Source organism: Puma concolor, chromosome E3 (genome assembly GCF_028749965.1).
Source record: "Puma concolor isolate L17-30 chromosome E3, mPumCon1.1.hap2, whole genome shotgun sequence".
Classification (NCBI taxonomy): Eukaryota; Metazoa; Chordata; class Mammalia; order Carnivora; family Felidae; genus Puma; species Puma concolor.
The window spans coordinates 26,234,136-26,254,677 of NC_141682.1; the positions used below are offsets into that span (position 1 = coordinate 26,234,136).

The 20,542-nt window shown below is 39.7% G+C and overlaps 2 protein-coding genes across 4 annotated transcripts in view; one reads left to right on the plus strand and one right to left on the minus strand.

The window, feature by feature from the left end:
• Window positions 1-20,542, plus strand: part of ERI2 (ERI1 exoribonuclease family member 2) — a 63,896-nt gene that overhangs the window by 14,389 nt on the left and 28,965 nt on the right. The window contains exon 9 of the transcript XR_015245693.1: window positions 8,428-9,121. The gene's annotated coding sequence lies outside the window, so the exon portion shown is untranslated. The remainder of the gene's footprint in view (window positions 1-8,427; window positions 9,122-20,542) is intronic.
• Window positions 1-20,542, minus strand: part of ACSM3 (acyl-CoA synthetase medium chain family member 3) — a 42,570-nt gene that overhangs the window by 12,931 nt on the left and 9,097 nt on the right. For all 3 annotated transcript variants that reach the window (XM_086692845.1, XM_086692844.1, XM_086692843.1), the window contains exons 4-10: window positions 11,970-12,177; window positions 8,837-8,980; window positions 8,565-8,721; window positions 8,210-8,289; window positions 6,756-6,879; window positions 5,732-5,812; window positions 618-719 (exon numbers count right to left, since the gene is read on the minus strand). In XM_086692845.1, the coding sequence (XP_086548971.1) occupies window positions 618-719; window positions 5,732-5,812; window positions 6,756-6,879; window positions 8,210-8,289; window positions 8,565-8,721; window positions 8,837-8,980; window positions 11,970-12,177 (896 nt within the window). The remainder of the gene's footprint in view (window positions 1-617; window positions 720-5,731; window positions 5,813-6,755; window positions 6,880-8,209; window positions 8,290-8,564; window positions 8,722-8,836; window positions 8,981-11,969; window positions 12,178-20,542) is intronic.

Sequence of the window (20,542 nt, forward strand, 5' to 3'; positions counted from 1 at the left end):
AAGCATTTGGGCGTTTCTTCAGTTTCCTACCTGAGGGATTACAATTCAGGACAATGAGTCTCTCAAAAAGCCAAGCACCTAGGGGCGCCTGGGTGGCGCAGTCGGTTAAGCGTCCGACTTCAGCCAGGTCACGATCTCGCGGTCCGGGAGTTCGAGCCCCGCGTCGGGCTCTGGGCTGATGGCTCAGAGCCTGGAGCCTGTTTCCGATTCTGTGTCTCCCTCTCTCTCTGCCCCTCCCCCGTTCATGCTCTGTCTCTCTCTGTCCCAAAAATAAATAAAAAACGTTGAAAAAAATTAAAAAAAAAAAAAAAAAAAAGCCAAGCACCTATCCTATGTGTGTTTTGTGACAAATCGGGATAGTTACCAAGCACTTTTTAAAATATGTATTTTTGTATTATTTATTCATTTTGAGAGAGAGAGAGAGAGCAGGGGAAGAGCAGAGAAAGGGAGAGAGAGAATCCCAATCAGGCTCCATGCTGTCAGCATAGAGCCTGTTGTGGGACTCGATCCTACAAACCATGGGATCATGACCTAAGCCCATATCAAGAGTCAGTGCTTAAATAACTGAGCCACCCAGGCTCTCCTTTTGAGAATTAAATAGGAAATAAATCTCTTACTATGTAATGAGCAAAAAGGCCAAGTGGTCGATTAGGTAGGACCTGAATGCCAATATCTCCTTCTTCTCCCGGAGGTAGAACATTGCCATTTATGTCTAAAATCTAGGATAAAATAGAATGATTTATTTAAGGGAATATTTTATTTAATGTGCCAAAATGTTAAATTTTTACTTTGCATGTTTTGTTTTGTATTTTAAGTATATTTTAATTCCCAGAAGAAATATGTTTTACTTAAATTCTTACTGCAAAATATATTTTAAAATGCAAGTTAGCAAAACGCGAAAGAAGAATAAAAAATGTTAATTTCACTATCTACCAATAATCACACTTTTGGTGATATTTTTTGAGACAATATAGACATAGAAAAAAATAGAATCACTTTATATATACTGTTTTACAGCCTGCTTTTATCAATTGGCAATATATCTTGATTATCTTTTAAGTAAATATTTCATTACCCGTTTTTCAAAATTTAACTGTGGAACAAACAAAACCTTACTTCAGGAGCCCATTACAAGCGAGGAAAGGGGAATGTTCTCTGGTGGAGACACTGGTGATATGTCAAAAGTCTTGCTTTCTTACCTTCTCCCCCGTCCTCCTGATTCTCTGAAGTGCCTAGCATTTCGTAAGCACTGACTGCATTCCAAGTAATAAATGCTAGAGCTCTGCGTACTCCACATGTATTGTTTTCTTTAGTCCTTACAACAGTCCTATCTGGTTCACTATCACTATGCTCATTTTACGTATGAGGAAACTGAGGTGCAAAGTTTAAGCAACAAAGTACATGACTGAGCTGGAATTCAAATCTCAACAACCACACTCCAGATCCTATCCTTTTTCATCATTACACTTCTTTGTAGAATCTCTTCAGGGAGTTAGTCCACTTTTTAAAAATCCAGATGCACATTTCTCAGGTTGATTGCTTAACTCATGTGCCAGATTTTGCCTTAAGTAACTTTTAGCTGTTTTTAAACATGAACACTCTACTTTTACATATATCCTCCAAGAGCCTTCAAACCCAGGTTTGTGTGAAATGGCTTGTGTGGAAAATAAGGGTATAATACTTACTTGGCACTTTCCAGATGGAAATGAGCTATGTCTCCAAAAAGAAACTTGAAAGGCAAAGGAATTCTAAATGTAAAATCTTACTTTTAAGTTCTTGTAAATAAAAAAATATAAATTCCCACCCAGTCATCTAAAGAATATTTGGCTCCGGTATCAAGGAATTACTGATGGAAAGGAGATGTTTTAAGAGTTCTAAATACTTCTCACAGACTACTCTTTAATAGATGAGAAAGAGACAAAATGTTCTATTTCTGTAGAGAATCATGTTCCTTATTCAAGTGTTCTTAAAATCATGAAAATTATGGGCTTTGAGCTTTGAAGTTGCAAGAATCTCATATCCAGCTGGTTGGAGTATATCCCCAGATTCCAGGATGTCACTGCAGATGCTCTTATCTAGGTAACAAAAGCAGTAATAAGAGCTCTTGGGGAAAAGTTAAAAATGAAGATAGCTGCATTAGGGAAATGCAAATCAAAATTACAAGGAGATACCGCTTCACACCCATTAGGATGGCTACTATCAAAAAAACAGAAAATAAGTGTTGGTGAGGATATGGAGGGATTGGAACCTTTGGACGTTGTTGTGGGAATGTAAAATGGTATGGGCACTGTAGAAAACAGTATGGCAGTTCCTCAAAAAATTAAAAATAGAATTACCATATGATCTAGCATTTCTACTTCTGGGTATATACACAAAAGATTTAAAATCATGTTCTTCAAGAGATATTTGTAATAGCTAAAATGTGGAAAGAACCCAAGCACCCATTGACAGATGAATAGAAAAGCAAAATGTGTTATAGCCAATCCAGTGGAATATTATTCAGCCTTAGAAAGGAAGGCAATGCTGACACATGCTACATGGATGAAACTTGAGGACATTATGCTAAGTGTGATAAGCCAATCACAAAAAGATGAACACTATGATTTCACTTATAAATAGTAGTCATAAAAACTGAGAAAAAACTGAGGGTTGATGGGGGGTGGGAGGGAGGGGAAAGTGGGTGATGGGCATTGAGGAGGGCACCTGTTGGGATAAGCACAACATAGAGTTGTCATAGAAAGTAGAATGGTTGCCAGGGCTGGGGGCATTGGGGAATGGGAAGTTACTGTTTAATGGATATAGAATCAGTTTTACGAGATGAAAAGAGTTATGGAGATGGATAGTGGTAATAGGTACACAATATTATGAATGTATTTAATACCACTGAATTATGCACTTAAAATGGTCAAGATGATAAATTTTATGTGTTTTTATTATTTATTTTTTTAATTTATTATTTTTTTTAATGTTTATTTATTTTGAGAGACAGAGACAGAGCATGAGCAGGGGAGGAGCAGAGAGAGAGACACAGAATCCAAAACAGTCTCCAGGCTCCGAGCTGTCAGCACAGAGCCCGACGCGGGGCTCGAACTCACAAACCGTGAGATCATGACCTGAGCCAAAGCCAGACGTTCAACCGACTGAGCCACCCAGGCGCTCCTATGTGTATTTTATTACAATAAAAAATTGGGGGGGAAATGAAGGTGATGATGCTGAGTGGGGATGCATGATAGAGCAGTTTTCCTCTTGGCCACATCCTTTGTGCATTCAAATATAGTTGCTCCAGAAATCCACAGGGCTTAATTAGTGGGGAAGTGGTGATACATTGCTGTTGGGATTCATGTGAGTACAGCTGTACTGTGAGAACTTCATAGCAACGCATGTTGGGAATTGTCATTAAGAGGGAAGAAAGGAACACAACTTTGTGAAATGCCAACCTGATTGCATATAATGCAGACAAGAGAAGGCTCAACTATCAATATTTCTTTCTCCAACCTAAGGCATCCTATAAACCAATGAACTATTATTAAGCCTGTTTACAGAATGTAACCAGGGCTCCCTGACCATCTCTTCTTAGAAAAGCTTTTCAGGGGTGCCTGGGTGGCTCAGTTGGTTAAGTGTCTGACTTTGGCTCAGGTCATGATCTTGCGGTTTGTGGGTTCGAGCCCCACATCAGGCTGTCTGCTATCAGTGCAGAGCCTGCTTTGGATACTCTGTCTCTCTCTCTCTCTCTGCCTCTCCCTCCCCCCACCCCGTCTCTCCCTCCCTCTCTCCCTCTCTCTCTGCCCTTCTCCCTTTCGCACTCTCTCTCTCAAAATAAATAAATAAACATTAAAAGAAAAAAAGAAAAGAAAAGCTTTTCAAAGGAAGGGAATGCAAGGGAGAGCTGAATGACAGTAATGGCACCTATCTTTTAGACCTTTATTATGTGCCAAGAACTTTGTTATGCTCTTTAGGGATATTATCTCATTTAATCCTCACAAGAAACCTATGATATCAGTTTCAATATTAGGGCGACCAACCATCTCAGTTTGCCCAGGACAAAGGCAGGAGAGTGTCCCTGGGATGTATGACTTTTAGTGCTACAACCAAGTAAGTCCCAAGCCGTTCACCATAGTCCCTATTTTACAAATCAGGAAACTGAGACGTCAACAATTTACCCAAAGACATTCAGCTAGTGAATAGTAGAGCCAGATCTGAGCCATCAGGCAAGCCTATCTTTAAAAAAAATTTTTTTTATGTTTATTTATTTTGAGAAAGAAAGAGAGAGAGTGAAAGGAGAGAAGAAGGCAGAGAGGGAGACACAGAATCTGAAGCAGGCTCCAGGCCCTGAGCTGTCAGCACAGAGCTGGGCATAGGGCTCAAACTCACAGACCACAAGATCATGACCTGAGCCAAAGTTGGAAGCTTAACTGACTGTGCCACCCGGGCACCCTGAGGCAAACTTATCTTTAAACAAGGTTCTCAGCAACGTTAAAGTAAGGGAAAGAACCCAGCATCTGGTTTATTCTATAAACAGTGACATCAGCAATCAATTTCATCTAAATTTTCTCAGACTTACCTAATCATAAGAACTGGGGCACTTGTTTAAAACAAAGATTTCATTTTCATCTAGAAGGGGCCTGAGAATTAGTGTTTTAAAACAAGTATCCAGGTGATTCTTATGATCAGAAAAGCTTTGGAAGCATTGATCTAATCCATAACTAACCCTCATTTAGTTTGGTTCTAAGCTCTCCATTCTGTAAGCTCATCCATTTTGTGTTTTTGTTGCTATGCTATGGTTTTCTCTTATATATTAGTGTAAGTTCCTTTGGCTATACCTGGCTTTGGGTATGTTGATCTGAGAACATTTCTAACCCTGTAAAAAGTGTGCAGATAGGAGAATAGGATCCTCCCTAGGGATCAGGTGGTAATAATGGCCATGGTTAAAGAAAGCCAGGAAATGGCCTGGTAGGACTAGGGAAAGATAAAAATATTTCAGCCACTGTAAACTGTAACTTCCTTTGGCCTACTTGACCCCTCAGGAGGTCTTGACCTCCTTCATCAGAAAGGGCACAGTGTGATGATATGATTAAGAATATAGATATTGGAACCAGATTGCCTGGAATTGAATCCCAGCACTAGTAGCCACTAGCTATGTGACTTCTGGTGAATTCCTTCCCTCTCTGGGCCTCATCTGTAAAATGGTTCTTTTTTATTTTATTCTTTATTGAATGACAGTTGACATACAATGTTATATTAGTTTCAGGTTTACAATATAATGATTTGACAAGTTTATATATTATGTTGTGCTCACAAATGTAGCTACCATATGTCATCACACATTATGATTACAATACTATATTGTATTGTATTGATTGACTATATTCCCTATGCTGTATCTTTTATCTTTATAACTTATTCATTCTATAACTAGAAGCTTGTATCTCTCATTCCCCTTCAGCCATTGTAAAATTGTTCTTATACTGGTATGTCTCTTATAGGTTCTTTCTGGGAATCAAATGGATTAGTACTTATAAAATGCTTAGAACTGCATGGCACAAGCCACTGCTTTGCTAAAAAAAAAAAAAAAAATGGAGACCATTAAACTAACATCTCTAATCCATTGCTAATACGTGGAAATTAAGATATCATGGAAGTAGCATGAAATCATCACCAAAACTAGGAGTGTAGGGGTAGGTGGTAAACAGATTAGGTTGTTAAATATTCTCCTGGAAGGGGATGTGCAAACCTTAACATCAAAAGCAGGAGATGGCTTTCCCATTGAGCCAGACTTGATTTTCATTCCCTTAAAATTTCCACAGATTAGCACCTAGTTAAGAAGAAGAAAGAATAAAGTAACATTACAACTAACTTAAAATTAATTTATTCACCCACATGCATTCATTCAACAAATAATTATCGAAAATTTATGATGAACCAGACTCAAATATAAAACAAATTTTCTGCTCTCAGGGAGTGTAGAGATAGACACTAAACAAAGACATACAGTAAAGTTATAACACTTAATAAATTGATAATTACTAAAATGTCCATATTTATGAAAACATACCTATATTAGCATGATACTTGTTCTGCTCTTTCTATTTAATACATTTGTAAATTTTATTTTTGGTATATTAATTTTTGACCATTCTTATGGTTTATAAATAGAAGCATTATAAAAAGACACTATGAAAAATTTCTTTCAGCCTTTCCCTTTTCTGCTCCATTGTATGCCTCCTTTTCCTTACATAATAACCACTTTTGTTATGAATTCATTCACTTCCTCTAGAATTTCTTCTTCTTATGTCTACAAGCTCTTTAAATAACCCCTTTTAGAGTATACTTGCCAAGGAGTTATCTAAGTGAACTCTTAATATTTTAAGTAGCAAGGAACTCAGAATTTTCTATTTTTGAGGCAGCTGTAAGAAAGTTCGCTCTTTCGTAAGGGGAAATCTGTCTGTTGATCTAGCATTCTTTCATTTAAAATATATTTTAATGCCCTTGCCCTGATCAGGTCTATAGTGGTTTTTTTCAGTGAATGGCTACTTAAACAACTGTATCTGTTACAGTTGTAACTTTTTTTTTGGTAACTGGTTTCCCTCCAACTTTCTTTAAACTACTCTTCTAACCACTCCTCTACTGCCCTATCCCTCAAACAATTGTAAGGATATAATAAACACTTATTTTTAAAATTTATCAGTTATATAAATCACTTTTTATTTATCCAGCTAACTCGAGTCCGTCCCTTTCTTTTCAATGAGGTCATATACCGTTTCTGTCTGTCCATATCCTTCATAGATATCCAGACCTGTTCGGTTTCTCCATTGTTCAGTCACTTCAGGATTGATTGGTTCCCCAGCACTCACACAGTGCTTTAAGCTTTTGAACTTATAGCTTCTCAGAAAACAAATAAGTTAAGTTTGGGAGACAAGAATAGAGAGAAATGAAAATTAGTGTTATTTCTAATGAAATTCAATATGAAGTGTGTTTTAGTTCCTTCCTTACTCCTCTCTTCAATACAAACAAAATGAACAAACTCTTCTAACATCATAAAATGACTCCCAAGACATCCATTTTTTTCCCCTCTTATTTTCTGGGAGTGTGTGATTTGTTGAAAAAAAAAAAAAGAAAGAAAGAAAGAAAGAAAGAAAGAAAGAAAGAAAGAAAGAGAAAAAAGAAAAAGCAAGCAAGCAAGCTATGTCATCCTCAGGGAAGGTATCTCATAATAACATTTTAAATCAGTGATTAAGAATTTACCAATTGTATGGTTAAATTCACTGTGGAATATTTATGCAGTGGAATCCTATAGAGCTGTAAAAGGAAAAAAAAAAATAAGGAAGTTCCTGGACAGTGTTGTCCAATAGAATTTTTTGCCACAATCAAAATGTTCTATTATCTGCACTATCCACTGCAGTATCACCTAGCCCTATGTGGCTACAGAGCACTTGAAACATGGCTAGTGCAACTTTGGAAGTGAATTTTTAATTAAAGTTAAATTTAAATAATTGCATGTGGCTAGTGGTTACCATATTGGATAGCACTGGATAGCACACAGTTCCAGGATGTACTGTTAGGCAAAAAAAGGAAGGTGCAGAACTGTGAGCATACTATGTTTCCATTTATGTGTATAAAAGAATGGGGGAAGAATACTGGCATATTGGTTTGTATAAGCACAGATTTCAGGGAGAAGGAGAACTGACACTGAGGACAAGGTTTGGAGGGAGACTCCATTCTATAATCTTATATACCTATTGAATTATATGTCATATGAAATATTTCCTATTCAAAAAGTTTTAGCAATTTTAATGATTTAAAAATATTTACCAATGTGCCCTTTCAAATGGAATCAAGAGTAAAAGACATTCATCCTTTTTTCCTATTTGCTGGGACAGGGCTCCAAGTTGGAGTAATTTCTCTACTTTCTCAGCTCATGTAACATTCATCATCCAAAAGATTGAACACTTTCTTATCCATAACCTCTGGGCTCAGGGGTATACCTGTGACTAAACCCTCCCTTTTCTCACCTTTCTTGGGGGAGCCTGCCCTGGATGTAATAATTATGATTTAAAGAATGAAAGCAAGAAGGAGAAGGGGGTGAAGAGATTGTTAAATTCTGTACCTACTAGTGTGGAACTTTGTTTTTAGGCAGAAAGATCCTTTATTTTATGGCTTACTCTTCCTCTCTCCTACCCCCACTAAGTGCCTATTTACCAACATTTCTTACCTGGTCATATCATTCTGTATAAGCATTCGGTATGCAGTCGGCGCTGAACAGAAGACGGTGATGGGAAACTCGGAAAGTGTCTGCAATTTAGAAGTAAACTCTTAGTCTTACTACAACTTTAATAAGTTGCTAAATGTTTATTTAGGGCACAGCACAACTTAAACATTGTTTATTCTAACATAAATGCACTCACACCTTTTGCCTGTATATCTTTTCAGGATAAATGACTTACCAGGTGTGAAATACCTTAAATCATGTTGTTCACTCTGATTTCTGCAAGCTACTGTATTCATCAGTCCTGTCAGGAATGCTGCTAAAGCATTTCTAAATGGTGACCTCTTGTTCTCTGCCTTACCTGAAAGATGGAAGTTGGCTCAAAACGTGGCAAGTAATGTGCAAATACACATGCTCCCTGGATCCATGGAGAAAAGATGCTGCTCCATGCAGACTTTGCCCAGCCTGTGTCTGAGGTATTCCACATCACATCTGAAGGTGTCAAATCCAGCCAGAACCTGGGAAAACAAGGAATCATCCTGATATATGTAGGAAAAACAAATTTAAAAGACCAATAAATGAATCATCACCTCCGCCGTTTTGACATGTCAAGCTGCAGTTCCGTGAAGTTACCTTCCATTTACAGATAATCCTAAACCAAAACTGCTATGGGTGTGTCCGGTCATTTTCGGAGTTCCACTTGTTCCACTGGTAAAGTAAATGGCCATCATCTCATCGTGTTTTGTTTTCACACAGGTGTGGTTGTCACTGGCCTGTCTACAAAGGAAGAACTACAATGATTCTGCACATGATACACAGCACCATGAACTGTTACCACAGCCAAGTATTCGAGAAACCATCTACTCGGACCTCTTCACCTTATGAGTCAGGCCTCAGTGACTTGGGTTGAATTCCAAGGTAAAAACCATCTCTTTCTCTACCTTCTTAGGTGCTTTCTGGAATCAAACTAAATTTTGTCATCAAAGCCCACTTATAGGCTGGTTTCATAGCTTTTCTACTATACAAAAAAGAAGACTTGATGCATTTTAAAAAACTGAAGAGGGTGCCTGGATGGCTCAGTCGGTTAAGTGTCTGACTCTTGATTTCTGCTAGGGTAGTGATCTAATGGTTTGTGGGATCAAGCCCCATGTGGGGCTCTGAGTTGACAGTGTGGAGCCTGCTTGGGATTCTCTCTCTTCCTCTCTCTCTGCCCCTCCCCTGCTCATGCTCTCTCTCTGTCTCTCTCAGAAATAAATAAATAAATTAAAAAAAATAAATAGATAAAAAAACTCAAGAGTTTGATCATAACACCAGCATAATGAGGATTCTATGATCTCATAATGATGGCTATGTGAGAACTGCCCCATCCCCTTCACTGTGGATGTTCTCAAATATGATTTTCTTTTCTTTTCTTTTTTTAAAAGTGATATGAGTGCCTGGGTGGCTCAGTCCAATGGTTAAGCATCTGACTCTTGATTTCAGCTCAGGTCATGATCTCACAGTTCTTGAGATCGAGCCCCACATCAGGCTCTGCACTGACAGTGTGCAGTCTGCTTGGGATTCTCTCTTTCCCTCTCTCTCTGCCCCTCCCCGGCTTGCATGTGCTCTTTCTCTCTCTCTCTCAAAATAAATAAGCATTTAAAAAATTGAGTATGTTAATAGAAGTCATGGGCAACAGTATAAGGCAGGTTGGTAATTCCCACATTGTTCAAGGATCAGCTGTAGTTCTGAAGGATAACTGGGCTGCTAACAGGCCCCACATTAGGGCAGCTAAGAGGAGGTAAACACTGCACACAGAGATTTTATCTGGGAGTACTGGGCTGAGAATGAATGAATTAGAAAATCCAGGCCACGAGAATTGTAGAAAAGCTGTTTTCCTTTTCTTTCTTTCTTTCTTTCTTTCTTTCTTTCTTTCTTTCTTTCTTTCAAGAGGGAGCAAGTGAGAGAGGGTCAGAGTCTCTTTCTTTCAAGAGGGAGCAAGTGAGAGAGGGTCAGAGAGAGAGAGACAGAGAGAGAGAGAGAGAGAGAGAGAGAATCCCATGAGGGGCAGAGAGAGAGAGAGGGAGGAGAGAGAGAGGAGAGAGGGAAGCAGGGCTCACCCGAAGTGGGGCTCCAACTCACCAACCGTGAGATCATGACCTGAGCTGGAGTTGGATGCTTAATGACTAAGCCACCCAGGCTCCCAAGAAGCTGTTTTCAAAGCCTAACAGGTAGACTAGGTACTTAGTCTATGATTTCATAATTTTCTTCCTTAAAAATATTACCTAGAGGGGCGCCTGGGTGGCGCAGTCGGTTAAGCGTCCGACTTCAGCCAGGTCACGATCTCGCGGTCTGTGAGTTCGAGCCCCGCATCAGGCTCTGGGCTGATGGCTCAGAGCCTGGAGCCTGTTTCCGATTCTGTGTCTCCCTCTCTCTCTGCCCCTCCCCCGTTCATGCTCTGTCTCTCTCTGTCCCAAAAATAAATAAATGTTGAAAAAAAAAAATTAAAAAAAAAAAATATTACCTAGAGCAGTGTATTTATCACTTCATTGTAAATACAGTTGCTTTTGAAAACTAAGGTGGGGTTATCATACCAATCTTTCACCACTATGGGCAGTAAACATAGCCTTTAGGAGTGTGGGTTCAGAAGCCAGACTCCCTGGGTTTGAAACCCAGCTCTGCCAGATCATAGCATTTGACCTTATTCATCTGTATTACTATAGCACCCTTTCCTTAGGTTATTGTGACATTTTAATGAGTTAATATATGTGAACGCTTGGAGCAGTTTTTGGCACCTAACCAAGGCAATATAAATGTTACCCGTTATTGCAATTATAACATTATTTTAATTAGAACAGTACTTGGCTTTTGGTAAGAACTCAATAAATGATGGCTATTTTAGAGGCAGTAGGAACAAATCCATAGTTGCAAGCATGCTTCCAAATCCTTGAGTAAAGGTAGGAAGTTCATTCTAGAGGGAACTGGCTGCCAGCTTAAAGCTAAGATAGAACCAGTACATGGCCATAGTGTCAAGTGACCCCTGGAAGCATTCCATAGCAGGGATGGACATCAGTGTAACTCAGTTTTATAATTGCATCCATCTTATTTATAACCAGAAGTGTTGTTATCAGCAAGGTACTGATATAGCCTACACAGAAGAATTCACTGTGTTTCTCTGTTTCTCTGGGAGAGGATAACAGCTCTGTGGTTGATGCTGTGAGACACCTCCTAGATCCTGCTGCAGGAATGAAGGACTTACTTCCCACAGCTGCTGGGAGCCAGCTCTCTTTTAGAGATTGCTTTGGCTGAAGACAGCTGCCTTGCTCAAGGTTACTCACCTCTCCTCCTAGGGATAGGCCACACCCAGTTACTGATCAGTATGGGTATATAAAGGCCAGGATCTCTTATTTTATCTGGGAATAGCTTTGAGGGGCTATCCATGCCCCATAGGTCCCAGTGGGAGCGCATGGCAGATACATTTCTTCCTTTGCCCAATTGCACATCCCTCCCCTTCCTTCATAGGTGTTGACCCCAAGACAACTCCTTAATAAACTTCTTACACAACTAATCTCTATCTCAGGGCCTGCTTCCTGGAGATCCTAACCTCTAAAAAACACTCCAACCTCTTTCCTGCCTCAGAGTTTACATTGTTGGTGCAGCCATAATTACTAGTTGTTCCCTTTGCCTCATTTTACTTTTCATTTTTCTGATCACTTGGTGGGTTGAATATCTTTTCAGTGTTGCCTTCCTCTGGGAAAGCTGTTCTACAACAATTATGGCTACTCACTTCATCATTTCCTTGAGGTTCCCCCATCCATCTTTGGGTTTCTGAGACACAATTAGCTTGGAGTGCAGATTTTCACATTTAGATGCAACAGCATCTACTGCGGGGGCTAAAACTTCGTCGGTGATAATGCACTTTGCTTTTGAAGATTGAAGTCTGTAGAGAATGTCTCTCTGGGTCAGCTGGGTGGTTCCTGGAATTAAAACTGTCCCTACAGGGGCAGAAAAGAAACTATGTATAGAAGGAAGGATTTCCTTTATCATGGTAGTTAGCTAGTGTAGATAGCTCATGTGTACTTTATGTCTCAGGATGAGTTTACCATTCCATTTAACAGTCTAGATATCTATTTATCTTCCATTAATTATTTGGCTTTTGCCTTTCAAGGGATCTTAAAATCTGTGACCCTTTTGACCTACTATGAAAGCATGTTAAATGCTGGATAATTATCTTCTATCTGAAGACCATTCATAACGTTCAGCTTGAAGAGAGGTTTTTTTCCCCCATTTTTTTAAAGAGAGTTTGGATTGTAGAGTAATATTACCCAACATTTATTGGCTAAATGTCAGATGCTATTCTAAGTGTTTTGCATGTTTTAACTTATTTAATCCCTACCCCCCCCCAAAAAAAAGACAAAACACAAAATCTATGAATAACTTGCCAAAGATCCCTGAAATGGAAAGTGGCAGTGCAGAGATTGAACCCTGTAGCCTGACCCCAGAGCTGTACACTTAACTACTTCAGTCCAGCACCTTTTAAAACATACGTGAATGTTTTATGATTTCTCTCCAAAGGGAAGGATCGAGGCATTCATCTTTTCTGTACTTCTACTTCTCCCTGCTGTAAATTACACTGTAAGTAGTGTAATGGTTAAGAGTGTGTCCTGGAGCCAAATAGTCTTATAGCTTGGCCTTGGACAAGCCACTTCATCTCCATGAGTCTCAGGTTCTGCTACTGTAAAATGAGGATTCTATAAGATTAATGAGGAGTAAATGAGTTAAAATGTATAAAGAGCATAGAACAGTACTGACCAAATTTTAGCTGTTATTTTCTCAAAGGATTAATGGACTTTCAAGAATATGTCTATATCTGCATCTCTATATCTACATGTATCCATATTTATATTTCAGACTCCACCACTCTTAGGTCCAGACCCTCAGGAGAGGGCTGGAAAGTATACACTTCACAATGGTTTTTGCTCTTCCCAGCATCACAGCAGGAAAGGAAGATTGAATAACACATACCTGCTCATTCCTGGACTCTTGACACTGACTCGTCTTTCCATTTTGGAAAGGATAAGCCCCTCAGTGGAGTTCTTCAGGAAGCAGACAATCAGTACCAAAACACAAAGCTCTTCAGAATATCTTTCCTTTCTAATCAGGCAATGCAGCAATATTTATGAGGCTTTATCTCCAAGGTTATTCCTTAGAGATGTTCCACCTGGGGATAAGTGATTCTCCTGCCATGGCCTAACAGTCTTCTGTTAATAATTTAAAGGCACTCTCTAATGACAAGTTCACAGTCAGTATTTGATGCCTAGTAGGAGCACTTTGTTTAAACACATTACCCTTAGATAATTAATTTCTGCTAAAAAATTATTCATATCCTATTTTATTAAATTTCCTTTTTCTGTTCTTTTCTTTTCTTTTCAATTTTTTTATATGAAATTTATTGTCAAATTGGTTTCCATACAACACCCAGTGCTCATCCCAACAGGTGCCCTCCTCAATGCCCATCACCCACTCCCCACCCCATCACCCCTCAGTTTGTTATTAGTATTTAAGAGTCTCTTATGGTTTGCCTCCTTCCCTCTCTGTAACTTTTTTCCCCTCTTCCCCTCCCCACCCCTGGTCTTCTGTTGAGTTTCTCAGGATCCACATATGAGTGAAAACATATGGTATCTGTCTTTCTCTGTATGACTTATTTCACTTAGCATAACACTCTACAGTTCCATCCACGTTGTTACAAAAGGCCATATCTCATTCTTTCTCATTGCCAAGTAGTATTCCATTGTATATATAAACCACATCTTCTTTATCCATTCGTCAGTTGATGAACATTTAGGCTCTTTCCATAATTTGGCTATTGTTGAAATTGCTGCTATAATCATTGGGGTACAAGTGCCCCTATGCATCAGCACTCCTGTATCCCTTTGCATTTCCTAGCAGTGCTATTGCTGGGTCATAGAGTAGATCTATTTTTAATTTTTTGAGGAACCTCCACACTGTTTTCCAGAGCAGCTGCACCAGTTTGCATTCCCACCAACAATGCAAGAGGGTTCCCATTTCTCCACATCCTCGCCAGCATCTGTAGTCTCCTGATTTGTTCATTTTAGCCACTCTGACTGGTGTGAGGTGGTATCTGAGTGTGGTTTTGATTTGTATTTCCCTGATGAGGAACGATGTTTAGCATCCTTTCATGTGCCTGTTGGCCATCTGGATGTTTTCTTTAGAGAAGTGTCTATTCATGTTTTCTGCCCATTCCTTCACTGGATTATTTGTTTTCCTGGTGTGGAGTTTGGTGAGTTCTTTATAGATTTTGGATACTAGCCCTTTGTCCAATATGTCATTTGCAATTATCTTTTCACATTCTGTCAGTTGCCTTTTAGTTTTGTTGGTTGTTTCCTTTGCAGTGCAGAAGATTTTTATCTTCATGAGGTCCCAATAGTTCATTTTTGCTTTTAATTCCCTTGCCTTTGGGGATGTGTCAAGTAAAAAATTGCTGCGGCTGAGGTCAGAGAGGTTTTTTTTCCTGCTTTCTCCTCTAGGGTTTTGATGGTTTCCTGTCTCACATTCAGGTCCTTTATCCATTTTGAGTTTAATTTTGTGAATGGTGTAAGAAAGTGGTCTAGTTTCATTCTTCTGCATGTTGCTGTCCAGTTCTCCCAGCACCATTGGTTAAAGAGACTGTCTTTCTTCCATTGGATATTCTTTCCTGCTTTGTCAAAGATGAGTTGGCCATACTTTTGTGGGTCTAATTCTAGGGTTTCTATTCTATTCCATTGGTCTACGTGTCTGTTTTTATGCCCATACCATGCTGTTTTGATGATTACAGCTTTGTAGTAGAGGCTAAAGTCTGGGATTGTGATGCCTCCCACTTTGGTCTTCTTCTTCAATATTACTTTGGCTATTCGGGGTCTTTTGTGGTTCCGTACAAATTTTAGGATTGCTTGTTCTAGCTTCGAGAAGAATGCTGGTGCAATTTTTATTGGGATTGCATTGAATGTGTAGATAGCTTTGGGTAGTATTGACATTTTGACAATATTTATTCTTCCAAGCCATGAGCATGGAATGTTTTTCCATTTCTTTATATCTTCTTCAATTTTCTTCATAAGCTTTCTATAGTTTTCAGCATACAGATCTTTTACATCTTTGGTTAGGTTTATTGCTAGGTATTTTATGCTTCTTGGTGCAATTGTGAATGGGATCAGTTTCTTTATTTGTCTTTTGTTGCTTCATTATTAGTGTATAAGAATGCAACTGATTTCTGTACATTGATTTTGTATCCTGCGACTTTGCTGATTCATGTATCAGTTCTAGCAGACTTTTGGTGGAGTCTATAGTGTTTTCCATGTATAGTGTCACGTCATCTGCAAAAAGTGAAAGCTTGACTTCATCTTTGCCAATTTTGATGCCTTTGATTTCCTTTTGTTGTCTGATTGCTAGAACTTCCAACACTATGTTAAACAACAGCGGTGAGAGTGGACATCCCTGTCGTGTTCCTGATCTCAGGGGGAAAGCTCTCAGTTTTTCCCCATTGAGGGTGATATTAGCTGTGGGCTTTTCATAAATGGCTTTTATGATGTTTAAGTGTGTTCCTTCTATCCCAACTTTCTTGAGGGTTTTTATTAAGAAAGAATGCTGAATTTTGTCAAATGCCTTTTCTGCACCGATTGACAGGATCATATGATTCTTATCTTTTCTTTTATTAATGTGATGTATCACATTGATTGATTTGTGAATACTGAACCAGCCCTGCAGCCCAGGAATGAATCCCACTTGATCATGGTGAATAATTCTTTTTATATTCAATTGAATTCAATTTGCTAGTATCTTGTTGAGAAATTTTGCATCCATATTCATCAGGGATATTGGCCTGTAGTTCTCTTTCTTTGCTGGGTCTCTGTTTGGTTTGGGAATCAAAGTAATGTTGGCCTCATAGAAGGAGTCTGGAAGTTTTCCTTTACTTTCAATTTTTTGGAAAAGCTTGAGAAGGATAGGTATTATATCTGCTTTAAATGTCTGGTAGAATTCCCCAGGGAAGCCATCTGGTCCTGGACTCTTATTTGTTGGGAGATTTTTGATAACTGATTCAATTTCTTTGCTGATTATGGGTCTGATCAAGTTTTCTATTTCTTCCTGTTTGAGTTTTGGAAGTGTGTGGGTGCTTAGGAATTTGTCCATTTCTTTCAGGTTGTCCAGTTTGTTGGCATATAATTTTTCCTAGTATTCCCTGATAATTGCTTGTTTTTCTGAGAGATTGGTTGTAATAATTCCATTTTCATTCATGATTTTATCTATTTGGGTCATCTCCCTTTTCTTTTTGAGAATCCTGGCTAGAGGTTTACCAATTGTGTTTATTTTTTCAAAAAACCAACTCTTGGTTTCATTGATCTGCTCTACAGTTTTTTAAGATTCTATATTGTTTATTTCTGCTCTGATCTTTATTATTTCTCTTCTTCTGCTGGGTTTGGGGTGTCTTTGCTGTTCTGCTTCTATTTCCTTTAGGTGTGCTGTTAGATTTTGTATTTGGGATTTTTCTTGTTTCTTGAGATAGGCCTGCATTGCAATGTATTTTCCTCTCGGGACTGCCTTCGCGGCATCCCAAAGCGTTTGGATTGTTGTGTTTTCATTTTCATTTGTTTCCATATACTTCTAAATTTCTTCTCTTATTGCCTGGTTGACCCATTCATTCTTTTTTTAAAAATTTTTAATGTTTATTTTATTTTTGAGAGAGAGAGAGAATGTGTTCCTGCAAGCAAGGGAGGGGCAGAGACAGAGAGGGAGACACAGAATCTGAAGTAGGCTCTAGGCTCTGAGCTGTCAGCACAGAGACTGATACGGGGCTCAAACTCACAAACTGTGAGATCATGACCTGAGCTGAAGTCTGATGCTTAACTGACTGAGCCACCCAGGCGCCCCGACTCATTCATTCTTTAAAACTGTTTTTTTAATGCTTATTTTTGACAGAGAGAGAGAGAGAGAGAGAGAGAGCGCATGAGCGGGGGAGAGGCAGAGAGAGAGGGAGACACAGAATCTGAAGCAGGTTCCAGGCTCTGATCTGTCAGCACAGAGCCCAATGTGGGGCTCGAACTCACGGAGTGTGAGATCATGACCTGAGCTAAAGTCAGACGCTCAATTGACTGAGCCACCCAGGCACCTCGACCCATTCATTCTTTAGTAGGATGTTCTTTAACCTCCATGCTTCTGGAGGTTTTCCAGACTTTTTCCTGTGGTTGATTTCCAGTTTCATAGCATTGTGGTCTGAAAGTGTGCATGGTATGATCTCAGTTCTTTTATACTTATTAAGAGCTGTTTTGTGACCCAGTATGTGATCTATCTTGGAGAATGTTCCATGTGCACTCGAGAAGAAAGTATATTCTGTTGCTTTGGGATGCAGAGTTCTAAATATATCTGTCAAGTCCAACTGATCCAATATAACATTCAGGGACCTTGTTTCTTTATTTATTCTCTGTCTACATGTTCTATCCATTGCTATAAGTGGAGTATTAAAGTCTCCTGCAATTACCACTTTCTTATCAATAAGGTTGCTTATGTTTGTGATTAATTGATTTATATATTTTGGGGCTCCCATATTCGGCACATAGACATTTATAATTGTTAGCTCTTCCTGGTGGATGGGCCCTGTAATTATTATATAATGCCCTTGTTAATCTCTTGTTACAGCCTTTAAAGTCTAGTTTGTCTGATATAAGTATGGCTACTACAGCTTTCTTTTGACTTCCAGTAGCGTGATAGATTTTTCTCCATCCCCTCACTTTAATCTGAAGGTGTCCTCAGGTCTAAAATGAGTCTCTTGTAGACAGCAAATAGATGGGTCTTGTTTTTTTATCCATTCTGATACCCTATGTCTTTTGGTTGGAGCATTTAGTCCGTTTACATTCAGTGTTATTATTGAAAGATATGGGTTTAGAGTCATTGTGATGTCTGTAGGTTTCATGCCTGTAGTGGTGTCTCTGGTCCTTTGTGGTTCTTGCAACATTTGACTCACAGAGTCCCCCTTAGGATCTCTTGTAGGGCTGGTTTAGTGGTGATGAATTCCTTCAGTGTTTGTTTGTTTGGGAAGACCTTTATCTTTCCTTCTATTCTGAATGACAGACTTGCTGGATAAAGGATTCTTGGCTGCATATTTTTTCTGTTCATCACATTGAAGATTTCCTACCATTCCTTTCTGGCCTGCCAAGTTTCAGTAGATAGGTCTGCTACTACCCTTATGCGTCTACCTTTGTGTGTTAAGGCCCATTTATCCCTAGCTGCTTTCAGAATTCTCTCTTTATCCTTGTATTTTGCCAGTTTCACTATGATATGTCGTGCAGAAGATCAATTCAAGTTACATCTGAAGGGAGTTCTCTGCCTCTTGGATTTTGATGCCTGTTTCTTTCCCCAGAGGGATTTTGATGCCTTCCCTTCCTCAGGGAACTTCTCAGCTATGATTTGTTCAAGTACACCTTCAGCCCCTTTCTCTCTCTCCTTCTTCTTCTGGAATTCCTATGATAGGGATATTGTTCCATTTGATTGCATCACTTAGTTCTCTAATTCTCCCCCTCGTACTCCTGGATTTTTGTATCTCTCTTTTTCTCAGCTTCCTCTTTGTCCATAATTTTATCTTCTAATTCACCTATTCTCTCCTCTGCCTTTTCAATCCACACTGTGGCAGCCTCCATTTTATTTTGCACCTCATTTATAGCATTTTTTAATTCATCATGACTATTTTTTAGTCCCTTGATCTCTGTAGCAATAGGTTCTCTGCTGTCCCCTATGCTTTTTTCAAGCCCAGCAATTAATTTTATGGCTATTATTCTAAATTCTTGTTCTGTTATATTGCTTCAATCGGTTTTGATCAATTCGTTAGCTGTCACTACTTCCTGTAATTTCTTTTGAGGAGAATTTTTCCGTTTCATCATTTTGGCTAGTTTTCTGTCCCTTATGCGTTTTAAATGTTTGTTGTTTGCCCTGCACCTGCGAGCACTGCTATATTAAAGGAGGGTCATACACTGCCCAGGGCCTGGCCCTTCAGGAGGTGTTTTTTCAGAGATTGTTACTTGCTCTCTGTTGTTGTGACTTTGGTTATTTTATTACCCTATTCGTAATGATATTTTGGACCCTCCACCAGATGTGCTTTGATTTGTTCCTTGGAGTGGCCCTGCAAAGGAAAACAGATAGACAAACAGGAGACAAAAACATGCAAACACACAGACAAATAACACAAGCAAATAAACAAAAACAAAAACTTAAAGACTAAAAACAAAAAACCCAAAAGCACCGACTACAGGTGAAGAAGAAAGTGGAGGCAGTGCTGATGGAAAAGCATATACAAAGAGAGAAATGATAGGAACGCGTGGTGGGGGCGGGGGGGAGGGGGAGAAAAAATAAACATTGATTAGGCAGAGAGACTAAAAGGCTTAATCCAGAGAGAGAGAAAGGAAAATAAAGAAGGAAGCGGGGGAAATGAAACGAAGATACAGTTACCCAGACAGAGAAATTATATGGCTTGATTATTCCAGAGAGAGAGAAAGGAATGTAAAGGAGGTGTAGAACATGTATCAAGACAATGGATTAAGTATGTCTGTTTAGACAGCCCAATAACCAGAGTAACCAGCCTAGGGGAGAGAAGAGATAAGGAGAAGAAATTGGGGGTGGGGGGAGAATATATCTATATATCCATAAGTGACCTAGAGTTAATCCAGGCAATGCTGCATTGCTTGTCGGGAGGACCTGTCTGCAGGGTCTGTGCCAATCAATTGGATATGCAGTTACCCAGTGCAAGGAGGCATGGTTTGGCGTATTCTGAACCCACCTCCACTATGGGCCCTGGGAGTGATCCTTGAGGCCTCACTTTGGTGGTGGTGGTGGGATGGGGGTGGGGAGGGAATGGCAATTCCCCAGTCTCTTCTCCACAGAGCCAGACCTGGTGGACTCAGTTTGAGTAGTCCTCACTGTGCCGGGGCGCAGACGGGGGGGTCCTTCTGGCTCCACTCGGCCAACTCCCCTGACTCTGTGCTTGGCTAGGATTCAAAGTCTAGCTCAGTGCGCTCTGGCGCTGGGGAAGCACCTCTCAGTGCGGCGATATGTGGTCTCGACTGGCTTTGTCTGTGCCTCTACACTTCAGGGAGGACAGCCTTCTCCTACTGCGGACTCAGTTGCTGCCCTCGCTGCGAGCCCACAGGGTGGCAGATGCAGGCAGGCTTTGTCTTTTCCCACAGCACTCCAGGGAGACAGCTGCCTTTTTCTCCTGCAGACTGCGCCCTTGGCCCAGCCACTGTGCCGAAGGGGTGGAGGATGCAGGCAGGTTCTGTACTATCATGCAGCCCTCCAGGGAGGGAACCACTTTCTCCAACT